General features: G+C 34.9%; 1 protein-coding gene across 7 annotated transcripts in view; it reads left to right on the top strand.

Moving 5' to 3' along the window:
• MON2 (MON2 regulator of endosome-to-Golgi trafficking) overlaps nucleotides 1-20,959 on the top strand; it is a 156,693-nt gene that overhangs the window by 45,297 nt on the left and 90,437 nt on the right. For all 7 annotated transcript variants that reach the window (XM_077111251.1, XM_077111252.1, XM_077111258.1 and 4 more), the window contains 3 exons: nucleotides 1,613-1,742; nucleotides 4,659-4,756; nucleotides 5,430-5,555. In XM_077111251.1, coding sequence (XP_076967366.1) covers nucleotides 1,613-1,742; nucleotides 4,659-4,756; nucleotides 5,430-5,555 — 354 coding nt within the window. The remainder of the gene's footprint in view (nucleotides 1-1,612; nucleotides 1,743-4,658; nucleotides 4,757-5,429; nucleotides 5,556-20,959) is intronic.

The raw sequence follows: 20,959 nt of genomic DNA on the forward strand, positions 1-20,959 counted from the left end.
TAATATTTGGAGATGAAAAGTAAAGTGTAAAGAAATAATAAAAAATTGAATAATACGAAAGCTTTTGTATAACATGTGCCTTTCTTTTATGTTGATATGTAGAGTAGTAATGGTATAAAGACTTACGGGTTCCGTTTACAACTTTTAAGATAATTAATGTGATAAGGCATAGAATTTAAACCACCATTATGTTTTTCCCCATGGATGACTTCTTTTGAAACTGTAAAACTTTGCGAAGAATACATAGGAGAAAATATTTGTGACCTTGGAATAAGCAAGGATTTCTTAGATAGGGCATACATGAATCAGAAAAGAAACCACGAAGTGGGGGAAAGTACTCACAAATATCTGACAAAGAATCTAGACTATATAAAGAACTCTTACATCATTCATAACACAAGAAGCTTATTAAAAAATGGACCAATTAGTTCAATAGGCACTTCACCAAATAAGGTATTCAAGTGATAATGAGCACATGAAAAGAGGCTCAACATCATTTGCATCAGGGAAATGCAAATTAAAACCCCTAGGAGATACTACATACATACCCATTAGAATGGCTAAAATTGAAAAAGACTGACCATGTATTGTCAATGATGTGGAATAGTTCTGAACTCATATATAAATTATAGAAAACTTTCACTTTCTTAAAAACTTAAACCTATACTTATGTTATTACCCTACCATTTCACACCTAGGTAATTGGAGTTTATGTCCTCACAGAGATTTGAATATGGCTGTTCATAGCAGCTTTATTCACAATAGCCAAAGACTGGAAACAACCCAAATGTCCATAAGAAAGTGAACAGATAAACAAAATGTGGTATCCCCATACCATGAAATTCTATTCAGGTATAAAAAGGCAAAACTACTGATAACACACAACAACATGGATGAATTTCACAAATATTTTTCTAAGCAAAAGAAGCCAGACACAAAAGAATACCTACTAAATGACTCTATTTAAATAAAATTCTAGAAGAAGCCAGATAATCTATGGTGAAAAAGAAGATAGGTGATTGCCTGGGGTCAGAGTGAAGGAAGGGATGGACTGCACAGAAGCACAGGAAGCTTTTCGGTGGTGAAAATTTTCTGCATCTTGGTATATATGCTTGAAAGGTATACATATGTGTCAGGGCCCATCAAATTATATACTTTAAAAATGTGAAGTTTATTGCATTATACCTTAATATAATTAATTTCAGAAAACAAGAATAACATTTAAAAAACATTACAATTTTATTCATTTATATACTTAGCAAATTTGTATAGTACTCCAAATGATTTAGTGTTATAGCAAACTTTGAGTACTTCTTATTTGCAAAGCAAGTCATTCCCAGGAAAAAAAAAACATGACACATTGTTATGTACATGTTAAAAGAACCAAATTTTAAAAGGGGTATTTCACTTTAGCTAATCTTATATGGCTATATATTTACTAACAGTTTGAATTATTTCAGTCTGAAGATTTTTGTAGTTGTAGTAAATGTTGGAACCTTTAATATTTGTGATTGAAACAGCCAAACAGGAATTTTTGGATACATCAGATAAAATAAAGATATTTGCCATACTCTTCGATCTTATTTCACACTAAATGAAATGTGTTTTTTAGGCAATTGTCCTTTGTTTTCGACTACACTTCACAAAAGATAATATTACAAATAATACAGCTGCTGCTACAGTCCGACAAGTTGTTACTGTTGTTTTTGAGAGGATGGTTGCTGAAGATGAAGGACATAGAGGTAAAGTGATAAAGGTTGTTTCCTTTTGACAATGGGTTGTTCTTACCTGCTTGATTTCAATTTTGTTGATTTTCAGCCTTTGCCCTATGAATTTGGGATACCTAAAACTAGAATATTTAAAAATATGTATTTATTGGGTGCACGGGTGGTTCAATGATAGAATGCTCAATTTTCATGCGGGAGACCTGGGTTCAATTCACGGACCATGCACCTGCTACCCCCCCAAAAAATAAAAAAATAAAAATGTATGTATGTATATTTCTTTATATATATTATAATATCAATAGTGGTCTTTTTTTTTTTGGTGTTCCACTCATCCATTTATCATTGATTCCTTTATCAAATTTCAATTTATTGAATGTCTATTTTATGTTAAGAGCTGGAGATACACAGATAATCATGACAGAAACCCCTACCTTCAAGTTGTTCATCATCTGGCCCAAACCAGCTCACAGTCTGAATTCAACACACCATCTAAATCATAAAATGTAGGCTTGGAAGACATGTAGGGATCTAGTTCCCACCCAACTTAATAATAATTTCTATCCGTGGTTTATTGGTTTTGTCAGTATTCAAAAAACCAAATCAACAAGTCCCGATGATATCTTTTGTATTTTTTTTAATAGCCCTGGGCGTTCTTGGGGAAATCAAGGCCTCAGCCAAGGGCTGGTGCTGTGAGGGTTCTTGACTCAGTTACAGCAGAGTTCAAGGACTAATCAGTGTGTACAACCAAATAATTTAATAAGCTCGATGCTGGAGAGCCCCAGAAATTCTCATCTGGATGCCAGCGAGTCCTGGATTTCTTGGCTGGATGTCAGAGAGCCCCAGAAGCTCTCTGCTGGATGCCGGAGAGCCCCAGGAATTCTCGGTGAAGTTGAGACCTCCACCAGAGACTAATGCCATGAGGGTTCTTGACTTAGCCACAGGAAAGAACTCAAGGCCTAGTCAATGTATATAGCCAAAGAATCCAAAGACTAGCCAGTTTGTACAGTCAAAACTTTAATGTGTAGCAAAAGTACATACTTTATGGAAGATGAGTGCAGGCATACTCCAAAGAAGGAGAAGCCAGTAGTGGTAATTTAAAAAACAAATCCTGCACACTTTTATCACTCTAAGAAGACCATTTTTTATTTTCCATGTTCATTTTCAGTATATAATGGCATAATTTCATATTGAAGATGAAATTTTGCATTTTTAAACCAAACATTGCATTACATGTATTTTACATTATATGAATTTTTCATGTTATTCTTTCATCTTCATAATTTAAGTTTAAGTGTTCACATTATATTTTGTGGTTATTCTATAATTTAATGAACTAGTCTGTTGAACAGATATTGTTTTCAATTTTTAATACTATTGTTTTGAGTATCTTCCTACATATAATTTTCCTACTTTTTGGATTATTTCTTTAGGGTAAATATTCAAGAATAGGCTTCACTCACATGAATTTTTGTCTGTGTCTGTTAGCATGTGTTAATCAAGACTATTTGTATAATATAAATATTTAACTTTTTATATATTTTTAAGTACTTTTATTATCATTTTAACATCTTTGTGATTTAAAAAAACTTCCCCAAAACTTAGCGACATACCCTTTCAAAGAGCTGACAAGATATTCTGCTTCTGTTATGATTTGATAACTTTTAACTGTAAAAATTACTTTTTTCATTTGTTATTCTTACTGATTTTTAAGTAAAATTTCCCCCCATAATCGGCTGAAAAGCAAAAGTGTGACAATCACAAGCAGCAATAACAAGCAACCTATCTGCTTTATATATTCAAGAAACAAAAGAATAAACTGTCTTTCCCCTTGTAATAATATTTTTTTCTAACTTGTTGATATCACAATTCTAGTAAGTAATGGTAATGTTTATTCTAATAGTTACTTCACTTTTTTCTGAAATTCACCTTTAACCTTTGGTCATATTTTTTAAATTCTGTTTCTGGCATTCTTAACCTATTGGGTAATTAGAATATCTCCACTGACTTTGATATATTGTTTTTTCTGTTTTTTTCTTAAGGGAAAAATGTAAGTGAAATTTTAGCAGTTTGAAATGTTACAAGAATTGGTTTTATCGTATACCATACTGTTAAACATTCATGGTTAAGCTTAATAAAAAAATAGGGTAGTTCTTTCTTTGAGTTTTATAAATTCATAACTGCAATATGATTCTGGAATTGGTAAATTTAGTTATATGTGTCCAAAGGTTAGTATCTCATTTAATACTTTTTAATAAGTTATAAAATACTTAGAGACACTTTTGTTTTCAAATAGTCATTGAACCAACATTTATTCAAAACAGGTTGTCATACTTAACAGGGCATGATACCTAGTTGTAGTATTCAGAGAATAGGAAAACACCATTCTTGCTGACTGTTGGCTATTGAATAGCTATAAAGTTGGCGTAGTAATTGTGCAGATCAAACTTAATTCTCCTGACGATGGTAAGATGATATAGGAATAACCCTTATGGTAAACTTTTATATGTTTATTTGGGTTTTAAAGGCACATGATTTCACAGATCATGTACATTTTAAATCCATCCAATAAAGGGACTGGGGAATAGAAAATTGGGAAGATCAAATGTATGAATAACAATACTAAGCTGGTTACAGTGACTGTATGATAATAAGAGTGGTTTTTATGGCATTTTAAATAAAAATCGATCCCCCTTCGTTTTTGTTTTGGAGGCATAGTTATTAAATTAAAATTTATGTTTTTTTAAACAAGTTTTTATTTTGTATAAACTTTTAAATATCACATATGATTTATTAAAGTTATGGAGGCATAGTTATTAAATTAAAATTTATGGTTTTTTAAAACGTGTTTATTTTGTATAAGCTTTTAAATATTACATATGATTTATTAAAGATTGTTATAAACTCCTAAAATCTAGCCTATTTTGGTTTCAGATATTATAGAACAGCCAGCACTGGTCCAAGGAAATAGTAACAGAAGATCTGTCAGTACGCTCAAGCCTTGTGCCAAAGATGCATATATGCTTTTCCAGGTATTTTAGTTGAGAATAATACTTTATTATGGTGTAAAATTTTGTGTGAATTTTTAATTTTGGTGTTTTATGTTTGATTTACTTTTTTTATTAAAATATATCAAGTAGGATTAAAAGAGAAAAGATCTAATACATTAAAGAGCAAGTTCTACATTTACTATATTGTAGGTAGTTAACACGATTAAATATTTCCTTAAAGTGAAATAGGATGAATTAAACACAGAACTAGAAAATAGGTATATTAGAGATGACTAGGTGTACAAATAATTCCTTTAACAAAGAAAATTTAAATAATAAACTTCTGGTCTGCTTACTCTAATTTAATACCCAGAAGCTTGATTTTACATTGCTTGTCATGAGTAAATCTTTTAAGTAAAATGAGATTAATCTGTACTGAAATTGTATTAATTTGAATTAAAGGGCTATTTTAAGTGGTTTTTCATTAAAAGAATGTTAAATTAACTTATTATTTGTGCATTTTAAGTACTAACAGTAGTTATATGATTCTTTAGAAGTTCACTTATCTATCAAACTATACAATTTGCTAAAATCTGCTAACACTTAGTTCTGAGGATTTAAAACAACTGTTATATAAAGGGACGTAATTGTTATTTCACATGAGTTTTGAAAAGCATATTTTACTCTAGCACTTGAAATTGGTTTATTTTCCTAGGACCTTTGTCAATTGGTTAATGCTGATGCTCCTTACTGGCTAGTAGGTATGACAGAAATGACTCGGACATTTGGCCTCGAATTACTTGAGTCAGTCCTGAATGATTTTCCACAAGTCTTTTTGCAAGTAAGTACTTTGCACAAGTGGTAACTTGCAACAAAATTAATCTTTAATTTTTTCTCAAATATAATTTTTCAAGAAAACAATATGTATTTTTTCCACATTAAAAGATACAAGGAATTATAACCTCAGTCTTCAGACATTTAATAATTTAGTGTCATCTTACACTTTTTTTAGTGTCCTAGCTTGTGAAATTTTAACATTAGTAGGAATCATAATGCTACCTAGCCATGTGTTTCCAAACCTGTGGGTTTATGAAGGGAATCTGGTATGTGAACTATTTTTGTAATGTTTAAAACCTAGTAGAAATTATGTAACTATGTACTTTTGGATAATTTAAATGTTTAATAAATGCAGTGTGCAATACAAGATATTTTAAAATCAAAAGTTAATGGGAGAAAAGTAAGAAAGAATTCAAACTTTTTCTTTTACTTGTAAGAAACTGAAATCCAAAAATGATTTATGGACTCAACAAAGGGTTTCTTACTTATTAGAAGATATTTGGAACTAAGATTTAGATCATTTAACTACTAATATAACTGCTTTCCCCTATCATGGAACTTCCCTAAGTAAACCATATTATCCTTTGTCCTTGCTTCCAAAATATGTGAAACATATTCCACAAGAATATAAGATTCTTTAGACCAGTAGATGGGGCTAAAATTATTTTTATATGGTTCATAATTTATGTAATATAATTAACCATTGTTATATTACATATAATAATAAATTATATATGTAATATATAATTATTACATGTTAACACTTATATGTAATAATTATACTTATTTTTCTAAGTGTTTTTTATGATAATGAACAGTATTAACTGATGATTCCTTTTCTTGTATTACTGTAGGATGTAGCAGTATTTATATGTAACTTATCCAACTGTCTTAAATAAAATGGTAGTCATAGAAGTCACCACTTTTAATTTTTTTCTTTTTTTTTGTTTTCATTTTGAAATACATGAAGGTTACAAAAATAATGCAAACTCCATGCAGAGAATTCCAAAATACCCCTCTCCCCCCAGATACTCAGATCCACCAATTTTTAACATTTTCCCACCTTTGCCCTTTCCTTTCTCCCTCCCCTCCCCTCCCTTTCCTTCTGCTCTCCTCTATCCGTTTTCTGAACACTTGAGTTTTGATTGTATATATCATGCTCCATGAACATTTAATACTGCTATATATATTTCCTAAGAACAAGGATATTCACTTATGTGGTCACCTTAAGTGCAGTTACCAAGTTCAAGAAAATTAGCATTGATATAAAGCTTACAGTCCCTTATTCCAATTTCTTTGTATGTCCCAATAATGTCCTTTGAAGTTTTTTCCTCCCCCCTTGCCAGATCCCATCCAGGATCAATTATAGTATGTAATTGTTCTTTTTCTTTTAATTGTGTGAACATATATACAACAAACTTTCTCAACCATTCCCAAGCGTACTGAAGGAATTAATTATATTCACAGTATTGCAGTCACAACGTTCCATTACCAAAACTTTCCTATCTCCCCAAACAGAAACCTTGCACCCATTGTGCATTATCTCCCCATTCCTCCTGCCCTCTACCCCTGACAACTTGTACTGTAACTTCTCTCTCTCTGAGTCTGTATATCTCCAGCATTTTCTTTGTAGTTATCATGGGACTTAAGTTTGACATCCTAAATCTATAACATTCTCATTTTCTTTGATAACTTAACTTCAATAGTATACTCAAACCATATTCCTGTTTCCCCCCACCTTTATGTAGTTACTGTCACAAATTACATGTTTATATGAGTTGGAAAACCTCTGATTTCTCATTACATTTTATGCATTTGCCTTTTAGGTCCTATAGAAAGTAAACAAGTGGAGTTACAAGCCAAAAGAGCAATTAGTACTGGCATTATATTTACCTTTGTCATTATCTTTATGGAGATCTTTTTTTCTTCATCTGAGTTTTGTCTATTATCCTTTCCTTTCAACCTGTAGAATCTACTTTAACATTTCTTATAGGGCAATCTAGTGTTGACCACAGTATTAACTGTTTCCTTGCATCTTAGCTGGCCCCTCTGCCACCCCTCACTGATTCTGTGTGGATCTGGCCTGCATTCCCAAGGTGCAAACCCCTGATTCTGGTTCCAGAGGAAGCAGAGTAAGCCTTGTGTACATACGAGGAGCATGTACATTTGACCCAATCTGTCTGGTGGAGGTTTTGGTTTATCTGGGAATGTCTTAATTTCTTCCTCATCTTTGTAGGTCAGTTTCACCAGATAGAGAATTCTTGGTTAACAATTTTTTGCTTTCAGCACTTTAAACATGTCATGCCTCTTGCTGCTTGCCTCCATGAGTTCTGATGAAAAATTGGCACTTGATCTTGTTCAGGCTTCCTTGTACATTACACTTTAGTTCTTGACATTCTACAGTGTGATTTGGGTCTCTTTAGGTTTATACTGTTTGGAGTTTGTTGAGCTTTTAGGATGTGTATATTCTTGTCTTTCATTAAATATGTGAAGTTTTCAGTCATTATTTGTTCAACTGGTCTGTACTCACCTTTCTCTTGCTTCTCCTTCTGCCATACCCACACTTGTATATATTGGAATACTTGATGGTGTCATACACATTCCTGTTCATTTTCCTCTTTTTGCTCCTCAGACTGATTGGCTTCAATTGTCTTATCTTCAAGTTTATTGATTCTTTCTTCTGCCAGCTCCAATCTTCTACTGAAACCCTCTAGGAAATTTTTAATTTCTGTTAACTGTGGTATTCAGCTCTGTTTGGTTTCTTTTCATAATTTCCATCTCTCTTTTGATATTCTCTTTGTATCCTGTCATTTTCCTGATTTTCTTCAGTTCTTTGTCCATGCTTTTTTTTTTAGCTCTTTGAGTGTATTTTGAATCATTTATTTAAAGTTTTTATTTGATATGTTGGCAGACCTGATCCTCCTCATTGGTGGTATCTAAAGGTTTAATCTTTTCCTTTGCCTGCATCATCATTTCCTTTGTTTTGTGATCTTTTGTTGAAACCTGTACCTTTTAAAAAAAAAAAAATTTTTTTTTTCAAACTTCTGAGTTCATTGTGCAGTATAGAAAACTGAAATCACAAAAAGCAAAGAACACAAAAGTTATCCAGAATCACAAACAGTTTACAGTTTCACATATCCTTCTAGGTCTTTTATCTGTATACACACATTGAGCATACATTTTTGTGTGTTTGAGATCACACAGAATATATCATGCATTTTCGTGAATGTATACCCATTCAAAGTCCCAAAGCTACGAATATTGTGATAAGCAAGAATACACTAAAGGATTAAAAAAAAAGAATACATTAAGGGAAAAAAGTGCATTCCTGTCTTTCTTGGGGACAAAAATTTCATAAGAGGCAAAAATTGCAACAGACCTCTATAATGCTCAGTTTAAAATGAGACATTAAGCAAGAGTATAGTAAGTGTAATGTGCCTGAGAGGATTCATTGTCAGATCTATATTGAAATAATAGCAAGGTATGTTTCCATTGATTATTTACCACCCTTTTCCTGTAGTACAGACAAGAGATGCGCATATACAAAGGTTACATAAAAGTGGAAATATGAACACATCTGCACACATCTCTCTCCCTGCACTTTCTTCTGCCCCTCCACAGCCCACCTAATGAACTAGTCTGATGCGTACTGTTTAGATGTGGTTTAACAATTCTATGTCAAAGAAGCTTCCTTTCTATAGTCAAAAAGATATTTATAAATTCATTAATTCACTAGCTCTACTTTTTATTATACTTTGTCACTTCAAGATATCTAAAAAACTTAGATTTTATTAAATAAAGAACAAATCTTATCCATAATAAACACAGGCATTTTACAAAAAATGCACCTAGAACTATGGAAACCTGACATTTTGATATTTTAGTGTGTCATTACTAGAATTTAGACTCTGAAGTATCTGTTTCTTAAGCTTCTATCCAGCTAGTGTTATAACAGAGCTTTTCTTAAATGCCAGGAGCTGAAAAAATAAAGGTGGCATTGGGGAAATTTTTTTCCAGTCTTTGCAGATTGACCTGTATGATTGCTTTTCTTGAAGTCTTGTTCATACAGTCAGTTTAGAGAATAGCTCCAGGCCAAAGCATAGGGGTCTCTCTTATCTTTTCTGGATAAATGTATTGTCTTGCCATACATGTGGGGCCTTTGTTCACACAGTTAGAAATGCCCCTTATTCCCTAGGAAACAGTTTCTTCACAGTTCCAGGCACTATTGTGTATGCCCTACAGCCAGCAGTCACTTGCCCAGGCAGCACTACTTGACTGTTCTCCCCCCACAACATTTTGTAGAAGAGTTCTGTAAGCTACCTCCTACCTGAGGGCAAGCTCTGGGACAGCAAATCCCTCGAACCACCACAAGACATAAATGCTCCCAAGTGTGTACATGAGACTTACTATGATTCTTAGAGAACCGGCGCCAGATTTCTGCATACTAGGAATTCCTGCATTCTGTCCAGAGCTGGTGAAGGATGGCAGAGGAGCCAGCCAGGGTGCCAGGAGATCCTGCCACTTCCAAGTATATTTTTTCTTGATTTGCCACTCACCTTATTACTACAATCCTTTAACTGTTTTCTTGAGTTTTGAGAAAGATGTTTCTTCCAGTTCTTGCTGGTTGTTTAAAGCTTCTGAAGTGAGATGGAGCCCTGAAGTGTTTCAGTCTACCTTCTTGAACAGGCTAGCTGTCACTTGTAAAATACTACAACATGCTATGACTATGCCAAATCCCTTACACATTTCTTCCATTTAGTCCTCACAAAATTCCTTAGAAATACCAGTTATTCCTATTTTACACACAAGGAAAGTGAAACTTGAAGAAGGTTAGGTAATTTGTCCAAGGTTTTGTGATTTGTAAGTGACAGAGTTGGGATTTAAACCTTTGTTGATCTGGATTCCAAATTAGTTTCACTTCATCTCTGTTTTGGTTTGCTAAAGCTGCCAGAATGCAATGTACCAGAGAGGTTAGCTTTACAATGAGGATTTATTAGTTTACAAATTTATAGTTCTAAGGTCATGAAAATGTTCCAGTTAAGCCATCAGCAAAATGATACCTTCTCTGAAAAATGACCACTGGCATCTAGGGTTCCTCTGTCAGAGAAATGGCAGGCATCTCCTGGTCCTTTGCTCCCAGGTGTCATTGCTTTCAGGTCCTGGCTCTTTCAGCTTCTGTGGGTCCTAACTGGTTTTGTATCTGTACTTGCCTCTGACTACCATAGTTGCTTGTCATACCATATTCAGAATGGTCTTTTTTTTTTTTTTCCTTCCATAAGTATAGTTTTTATCTCAATAAATCAGGACAGTTCAAAATACTTTGATGTATCTGGACCCTACAGTAAGCTATCTCTTCATTATATATTCAGGGATACAAAAGAGAAGGTAAGTCGGTTTTTGGGAAATTCAGTTATACCATTAGGTTCCTTCATAGAAATAAAGACAACAGTGAGCAATTAATTGGCCAGTATTGTTGCACTGTTCCATTTGAATCCAAAATTGCTCAAAATAAGTTTACTTTGATATTATAATTATAGTTTTTCAGAATTTCTATACCTTTTTATGTGTTTTAATTGTGTCTTTAAGGTATCCTTCTCAGATTTCCATTTCAATTTAATTCACATCATTTTTTTAATCTTTTTTTTTAACTTTTTAAGTTATATAATATAACATATATACAAAGTAAAGAAAGAAAAAAGCAATAGTTTTCAAAGCATTCTTCAACAAGTAGTTGCAGGACAGATCCCAGAGTTTATCATGGACTACCATACCATCATCTTAGTTTTCCTTCTTGCTGCTCCAGAACATTGGAGGCTAGAAGGAATATATATTTAGCATCACTTTTTTTTCTTTTTTGTGTAAAATGACATAAATACAAAAAAGCAGTACATTTTAAAGCACAGTGCAACAGTTAGTTGTAGAACAGATTTCAGAGTTTGGTATGATTACAATTCTACAATTTTAGGTTTTTGCTTCTAGCTGTTCTAAGATACTGGAGACTAAAAGAAATATCAATTTAATGATTCAGCAATCATACTCATTGGTTAAACCCTACCTTCTCTGTATAATTCCACCATCACCTTTGATCTTTCTCCCACTCTTTCGGGGTATTTGGCCATTCTAACTTTTTCATGTTGTAAGGGGCTGTCAGTAATAAAGTATAGGGAGATGGAACTAGCTGATGTTCTGGAGAGACTGGCTCTTCTAGGTTGCAGGACTTGACTGGTCCAGGGACCCATCTGGAGGTTGTAGGTTTCTGAAAAGTTGCCCTAATACATGGAACCCTTATAGAATCTTATATATTGCCTTATATGTTCTTTAGGATTGGCTGGAATGGTTTTGGTTACCCTAGTGCATGGAACCTTTGTAGAATTTTATATAACACCCTAGGTATTCTTTAGGATTGGCAGGAATGTTTTTTTTTGAGATTTGGCAAGTAATGATAGGTAACAATATCTAACTGAAGTTTGCATAAGAGTGACCTCCAGAGTAGCCTCTTGATTCTATTTGAACTTTCTCAGCCACTGATACCTTATTTGTTAACTTCTTTTCCCCTTTCTGGTCAGGATGGCATTGTTGATTCCACGGTGCCAGGGCCAGGCTCATCCCTGGGTGTCATCTTCCATGCCACCAGGGAGACTTTCACTCCTGGATACCATGTCCCATGGAGGGGTTCAGAATGATCTTTTAAAACAGAGATCTTTTCAGTTCTTTGTAAAAGTGCTTCAATAGATGTCCTCTTTACCTAGAGTAAAAGAAGAAGTCCTTATTATGGTTTGTGGAACTGTTCATGATCTAGTCCTCAGTATGATTTGATCTTATCTCTTCCCTCTCTTCACCTTACGCTCATCCTTTAGCCACACTATCCTTCTTGTTGTTCCTTGGGCAATTAAGGAATTGCCCAAGAAGAGCCCTGCCTAAAGACCTTTCTATTTACTGTTTCCTGGGCCTGGGATGCCTTTCTTCCATATGGCTTTTCCCTAACTTCTTTGAAGAATGTGTTCAGTTGTCAACTTATCAGACAAGTCTTTCCCAACAACTCTGCGTAAAATGGCAACCTTTTCTCATGCTGTGTCCTTATCTATATTAACTCTTTATTTTTCATTATACTACTTATCATCTCCTGACATATATATTTGTATATTAGTTCATTTTCTCTCATCCCCTATGAGAAGATAAGCTCTTTGCAATAGGGACATTGTTCATTGTTGCACAGGTGCCAGAATAGTGCCTGGCATATGATAGATGTTTGATAAATTGTAAAATTACTGAATTGGTAAATGAGTTTGAATTAGAAATTTTAGTACTTTGGATTGTGTTTTCTGACTTTGCAGGAGAATATTTGAATTTTTTTTTCCAACTTTAATATACCTATAAAATTCCTGTCTATTTTTTCCCTGCTATAATGCAGGATGAAAAATTATTCTGTGTAAAATTCTAGAATTCAGTCCTGAAAATGTTTCTTCCAAAGAGGTAAATACTTGTTTTCATTGACTTATTCACTTATTCAGCCAATATTTACCAGTCACTTACAGTGTACTGGTCTGTGTGTCAAGGATATAAAAGTTAAATATTTAAGACTGATAAAATCCCTGTCGTTATGGTACTTACTTACAAGTGTAATGGGGAGAAAGGTATTATCTGAATGATAAGATATGTGGTGAGTGCTATGAAGGAAAGGTATAAAACATGCTATGAAAATTAGTATCTTGGGTACCAGACCTGGTGGGAATGGGGTGGAGATGAATCAAAGATATGATGCTTAAGCTTGTACCTGAAGGATAGAGAGTAGTTAGGTTAGGAGATAGATAGAATAGGAGAGGAATACTTCAAACTGAGGAAATTGCAAGAGCAGTGACCCTGAGAAAAGATTTCTCTTCTCTTCTGGAAAATAAACTCCATAATATCAAGGACATTGAAAATTGTATTTAACCTTGCACCCCCATTGCATAGTGCAGTGCTTAGCACATATTAAGCACTGAGCAAGTAGTTGCTGAATAAATCAGTGAATTGTAGTGATTGAACAAAGAGACGGTTTCAAAGATGACTTCCAACTTTCTGACTTGAGCAGTAAAGATGGAATATTCTGGAAATAATTTTTACTACAAGGGATAGATTATTCAGGTTTGTGCATACACATTTTGAGATATCTGTAAGTCACACAAAATGTTAGTTGGGTGTTTTAATCTTGAGCTCAGAATTAAAGTTTTGGGCAGAAGTTATAAATTTGAACATCCCTGGTATATAGTTTCTAATTGAAGATATGGAAGTGAATGAGATCAGCTATGGTGAGGGCATAGAGTAGGAAGAGAGGGCTGGTATTCTGGCACTCTGAGGAACTTCTACATGAAATAAATGGTTATGTGTGAGAGGATGAGCATGCAAAGAGACTAAAGACATGAGGCTAGTAAAACAGGAACTAGCCTTAATCTGAGAGAATGTGACATAATACAAGACAAAGAAGGTTTCAAGATGGACGAATAATTAGTGTGTCAGGCGCTTCTGAAGGATTTGGTAAGATGAAGTCTGAAAAAGTTTGGGAGATCCACTTCAGTGTCCCTGCAGAACCTACTTGCTCTAGGAACAAAGAGACACTTTGGAGTCATCTCTGTTTTCTAACCCAGAGAACTGCTTAGCTTGGGTTCACATCCACTGAACTGCCAAAGACTGGAAGAATAGTTGATGAACTAATCTGTGATTGGCTATAGGGTGTGAGCAGAGCCTCCCTTGGCATCTTCCTCAGCAACAGAGGGCAGGCAAGCTGCCTTAATTGGAGGAGACATTCAGCACAGGAAGAATGTAAATCCTGAAGGTGTATCAGCTTCTCACTGGAGAGAACCTATATAGCTTAACCCTCCTAATGAAAACTCATCTCAGCCCAGACCTTCATTCGTGGCCCAATGGTTGTTGCAACAGCCCTGGCAGATCTCCAGACAGAAGCCAGCTGCCCCATCTGCCTGGATTGTGTAGGAGACATTGTCATCATTGAATGTGGGCCCAATTTCTCTTACTCCTATATCCATCAGTCATGGGAAAATGTTAAGGACAGACTCCCTTGCCCTGTCTCTGACTCCAGTTCACAGAGTGACACTTCAACAACATCCAGCTGAGAAAGATAAGTGAAATTGTCAAGTTCCTCCACATCATCAGGAACAAGAGGAAAAGGAAGGAACCTGTGCACTTGAGTGAGAAGCACAATCAGTAAAGAGGCCTTTTCTGTGAGAAGGACTAGAAATGTGTCCTCAGTGCACTTTGACCCCTGACCGTGAGGATTACCACATGAACCCCATAGAGGAGGGCACCTCATATCATAGGCTCAGCACTTACATTGAGTCCCTAAAAAAGCAAGAGGCAGCATATAAAAACTAGTAGCCACCCAAGAGAGAAAATCATTGAATCTGAGAGAACGTGCAAAATAAGAGGCAGAAATTATTTTCTGGATTTGAGCACCTGAGCCAGTAGTTTGGAACATAAGCAATAGGCAGTTCTGTCAAGGTAAGCTGATGAACAGAAGAAAATTCAGCAGAAACTCAATGTAAACGTAACAGCATTTTCAGACTATTCTACACTCAAAAGTCTGCTAAAGGAGGTGGCAGAGAATAGTAAAGTGAAATTGGTGACAGATATCAAGAGTGTCCATGACAGGCATGGAAGCCTGAAAACCCCAGTTTTTTATATTCACTTAAGGAAAGAAGGAAGCAGTCTTCATCCTTAGCAGTCAGCTCTGCAGAAAATTGTACAGAAATTTACAGATGTCACTCTGTATCCCCAGACAGTATATTTTAATCTCCTAGTCTCTGAGGATTAAAAAAAAGTTGTGGTGTTTGTGAATAAAATCAGACTTATTCTAACCCAAAGAGATTTACAGTTTATTCAGTTGTCCTGGGTTCCGAAGGATTTGATTCTGGCAGATATTATTGGGAGATTGAAGTTTATAACAAACCTGAATGGACTGTGGGGTTTGTAAAAACTACCTTTCTAAGAAGGGAAGGTTACAGGAAGACACTGGACATTTCAACTGTGAAGTGGAGACTATGTTGCAGAAGGCATTTTTTCAGTCACTCTCCTGTTAAAGGGGAAACCCTGAGGATTGGCATGTATCTGGACTGTGAGTTAGGTGAAATTTCATTTTACAGTTTGAACAACAGGTCTAATATCCATACTTTCACTGATAAATTTTCTGAAATACTCAACCCTAGTTGTGTATTGGATGCGATTCTTAACCTTCACAGCTCCAATGAATATGTTTTGTGTACATCTGCATATTTTCTATATTACATATTTACCGATTTCACAAGTACCTTAAGAATTCCAGGTGGAGAGAAGTTACAGTTTTTAATAGATAATTCTCTGTGGGTCTTATGTGTTTGCCTGTCTTTTGAGCAGAGATACTAACTGATCTTCACTGTCTTTTCAAGGATCTTTATATTGGAAACAGCCGAGATAGTGTCTCAGCTTGGAGCAAAAGGCAGATTTGTTTGTTGTCCAATATAATAAAGATAATGTCTCCTTCCAAGGCAATTATACATATATAAAATTATGCCCATTGTAAGTATTTGGGTTTGCTAATCACCACTAGTGTGTCCTAATTCAAACTCTCCCTTGAGCTATAGAGATAATGCCTCTCATGCCAAGTTATTACAAATATCTAGTGACACAAATGCCTGGCATGTAATTGACTCAATAAAAGAAACATCTTTTGTTATCTGTTGCAAGATTTTTGCTTTTCTTTGATTTTTTGCTTTTTGGCCCCAATAGAATTTTTTTAACTTATTTTATTGTATAATATAACATATATACGCAAAGCAAAGAAAGAAAAAAGCAATAGTTTTCAAAGCACTCTTCAGCAAGTAGTTACAGGACAGATCCCAGAATTGTCATGGACTACCATACATTCATCTCAGAATTTTCCTTCCAGCTGCTCTAGAACATTGGAAGCTAAAAGGAATATACATACTTTTTATCATCCTTTTTTGTGAAAAATAACATATCTACAAAAAAAAAAGCAATAAATTTCAAAGCACAGCACAACGATTAGTTGTAGAACAGATTTCAGAGTTTGATATGGGTTACAATTCCATAATTTTAGGTTTTTACTTCTAGCTGTTCTAAGATACTGGAGACTAAAAAAAATATCAATTTAATGATTCAGCAATCATACTCATTGGTTAAACCCTACCTTCTCTGTATAACTCCACCATCACCTTTGATCTTTCTCCCACTCTTTAGGGGTATGTGGGCTATGGCCATTCTAACTTTTTCATGTTGGAAGGGACTGTCAGTAATATGGGATAGGAACATGGAACTAGCTGATGTTTTTGAGAGGCTGGGCCCTGTAGATTGTAGGACTTATCTGGTCCCTGGACCCATCTGAAGGATGTAGGTTTCTGGAAAGTTACCCTAGTGCATGGAAGCTTTGTAGAATCTTATATATTGCCTTAGGTATTCTTTAGGATTGGATGGAATAGTTTTGGTTGGGGTTTGGCAAGTTATGATAGGTAACATTGTCTAACTGAAGTTTGCGTAAGAACAACCTCCAGAGTAGTCTCTTGACTCTATTTGAATCCTCTCAGCCACTGCTTTTTGTTATGCTTCTTTTTCCCCTTCTGGTCAGGATGGCATTGTTGATCCCATGGTGCCAGGGCCAGCTTCATCCCTGGGTGTCATCTCCCATGCTGCCAGGGATACTTTCACTCCTGGATGTCCTGTCTGATGTAGTGGGGAGGGCAGTGATTTCACTTGTAGAGTTGGACTTAGAGAGAGTGAGGCCACATCTGAGCAACAAAAGAGGCTCTCTGCAGGTAACTCTTAGGCACACCTATGAATAGGTTAAGCTTTTCCACTAAACTTCACAAAAGTAAGCAAGACCAAGGTCTTGACCTATTGATTTGGGTGTCATAATGTTTGCCATAGTATCAGGGATTTCCCTGGTGGTAAAGTTGAATAGTTCCATATATTTTTTTCACATCCTCAAGGAACTTTGCCAATACTTTTTTTTTTAACTTTTTAAATTTCTTTTTTATTTTTAATGCATGGGCAGGCACTGGGAATCGAATCTAGGTCTCCGACATGGCAGGTGAGAACTCTGCCTGCTAAGCCACTGTGGCCTGCCCTTTTTAAACTTTTTTTATTATGTAATATAATATATATACAAAGCAAAAAAAGAAAAAAAGCAATAGTTTTCAAAGCACTCTTCAACAAGTAGTGACAAGACAGATCCCAGAGTTTGTCATGGGCTACTATACCATCCTCTCAGATTTTTCCTTCTAACTGCTCCAGATTATAGGAGGCTAGAAGGAATAAATTTTTTTTTATTCTCACAGTTGACTTTTTTTTCCTTTATTGTAAAAAATGTATGTAAAAACGCAATACATTTCAAAGCAAAGTGCAACAATTAGTTGTAGAACAGATTTCAGAGTTTGGTATGGGTGGATTACAATTCCACAATTTTAGGTTTTTACTTCTAGCTGCTCTGAGATACTGCAGACTAAAAAAAATATCAATTTAATGATTCAGCAATCATACTCGTTTATTAAACCCTACCTTCTCTGTATAACTCTACCATCACCTTTGATCTTTCTATCCTAGTCTTTAGGGGTGTTTGGGCTATGACCAGTCTAACTTTTTTCATGTTGGAAGGGGCTGTCAATAATATACAATAGGGATATGAAACTAGCTGATGTTCTGGAGAGGCTGGGCCCTTTAGGTTGTAGGACTTATCTGGTCCCTGGACTCATCTGGAGGTTGTAGCTTCTGGAAAGTTACCCTAGTGCATGGAAGCTTTGTAGAATCTTATGTATTGCCCCAAGTGTTCTTTAGGATTGGCTGGAATAGTTTTGGTTGGGGCTTGGCAATTTATGTTAGGTAGCAATGTCTAACTGAAACTTTGCATAGTGACCTCCAGAGTAGCCTCTCAACTGTATTTGGACTCTCTCAGCCACTAATACTTTATTAGTTACATTTCTTTTCCTCCTTTTGGTCAGAATGGAATTGCTGATCCCATAGTGCCACAGCCAGACTCATCCCTGGGAGTCATCTCCCATGTCACCTGGGAGACTTTCACCCCTGGATGTCATGGCCCACATCGGGTGGCGGTGGGGAGCAGAAGGCAATGATTTCACTTAGAGAGTTGGGCTTAGAGAGAGTGAGGCCACATCTGAGCAACAAAAGAGGTCCTCCCTAAGTAACTCATAGGCATACTTATAGATAAGCTAAGCTTCTCTGCTACCTACATAAGCTTCACAAAGAGTAAGCCTCAAGATCAAGGATTTGGCCTATTGATTTAGATGTTCCTAATGTTTGACACAGTATCATGGGTTCCCTGATGGTAAAGTTTAATAGTTCCATATTTTTACTCCCATCCCTCAAGGGACTTTGCCAATACTTTCTGATTATGTGCTTAATATATTCTATGATGTATCCAGGCATTACATTAAGCTATACAGTAGTAAAGGCCCTCATTCTTATTCTGGGCTCCCTGTGTTTCACTTGTTCAAAGGAGCTATCCAGAGAGGTTGAGTTAGATTGTGTGTTACAGAAAATTTAGTTTCCGGACAAAGTAAACCTTTCTTCCTTTGGTCTCAAAGAATAAGTGAGGTTCTAAAATTTAGACAATGTCTTCCTTACCCCTGTGTTCTTAATTACCTTAATCCTGACCTGATTGCCTTCATTCTTATCTCTGAATACCAGGTTGTACAATATAAAACAGCCTCTAAAAATCCAGAAATAATAATTACTACTCTGGACAAAATGTGACTGCTACAAGAGTTTCCAGTCTAGGCCCCTGTTTGCTTATAAAAGCATTTTCTAAATGAGACATGCAATATTGTTCTTTTGTTTCTGGCTCATTTTGCCTCATCAGATGTCCCACAGGTTCATTCACAATGTTGCGTGCCTCATAGCTTTGTTCCTTTTTGTCACAGCACGATATTCAATCATATGCCCGATAGAATTTTTTATTTTTTTATTTAGAACAGTGCAGGTAGCAGATTGCTCCTATTTTCTCCCACTGATTCTGACTCCATGCCTCTATATAGTTAACCTGGTTGCCACTTCTCTCTCATTCCAGACTTAAGTGTGTTTCTGTTCCATTTCTGGTTCAAATGGAAATGTATTTCAGTTTTTAGCTTAGCTAATTATTTGTTATTTTTGTTTTGTTTTCATTTGATAAGCATGCGAACAAGAGTAGATAAAACTTATGGGTATTATTTTTAAAAAACAATAAAATGAAAACTCGCATATAAAATACTTCTATTAAGAAATAAAACATTATATAGTATTGTAGCTCAGAGACCCCATGTGGATGCTTTCACGTTGCATCACCCTCCTTTCCCTCACCCTGAGGTACCCTCTATCTTGATTTGATATTAATAATTCCAGTGATTTTCTTCCTAGGTTTGCCAGTTGTACATGCATTCACAATTAATATTCTGTATACTTTTCAGAGTTAAGATCAATAACAAACTTATCTGTATAATAAATGTAACTCATCACATTAATACATTAAAGGCAACTAATTTGTATGATTAACCCAATAGATGATGAAAAAGTGATAAAATTCATCATTATTCATGATTTTTTAAAAAGAGAATTTATATAATCTACTAAAGAATTTCTATCAGAAACCCACAGCAGTGTTAAATTTCAATATTTTTTCTCCCTGAGATTGGGAATGAGACAGAGATACTTGCTATCATACTAAACATTGTTGGTATACCTTATCAGTGCAAGAAAAGATAACTTATTGAGATTTGAAAGTGCATTGAATGAAATTAACACACAGAATTGTTTACTTGTAAGTGATTTAAATGGGGAAAGTTATGTTGTATTTATATTGCTGCAATAACAGTTTTTTTAAGTCAGCATTTGCTTTGACCACAGAGACCATACTGACTCTACTGAGAATAGTTTCAGGGGAGTGGGAGTGGTGGGTGGTGGCTAGTGGTGGTGGTGATGGTGAAGGAAACCTTGTTGTAGTGAGTTGAGTCCTGAGAGGGAAGCAGTGAGTTAGTTAAACTTTTCAGAGTTGTTTATAATATTTACATATTAACCAATAAATAAAATAATTACTTTTGTGAAGTTTGGAAATGGATTTACCTTTATTTTTCATTTTGGTACTTAAAGAAACTATCCATAGATGGGAGAGCAGAATTTCAAATCCCTTAAGGAACCATTTTGGAGAAGTAAAAATTTAAAAATATATTAAAATGCATATAAATAGTCTGGAAAAGCTATATATGTGGAAACTAAGAGTGACTAATTTATCTCTAGGAGGTAATATTAGGCAAAGTTTTTATTTGCTGATTCTTTTTATTTAATGAATCTGATTTTCCTCTATTTTCTGATTCTTTTCATTTAATGAATCTGATTTTTTTAAATATACAATTTTTTAAAAGTTTGTGAGTTTAA

The sequence above is a fragment of the Tamandua tetradactyla genome, chromosome 7 (genome assembly GCF_023851605.1).
Source record: "Tamandua tetradactyla isolate mTamTet1 chromosome 7, mTamTet1.pri, whole genome shotgun sequence".
Lineage (NCBI taxonomy): Eukaryota > Metazoa > Chordata > Mammalia > Pilosa > Myrmecophagidae > Tamandua > Tamandua tetradactyla.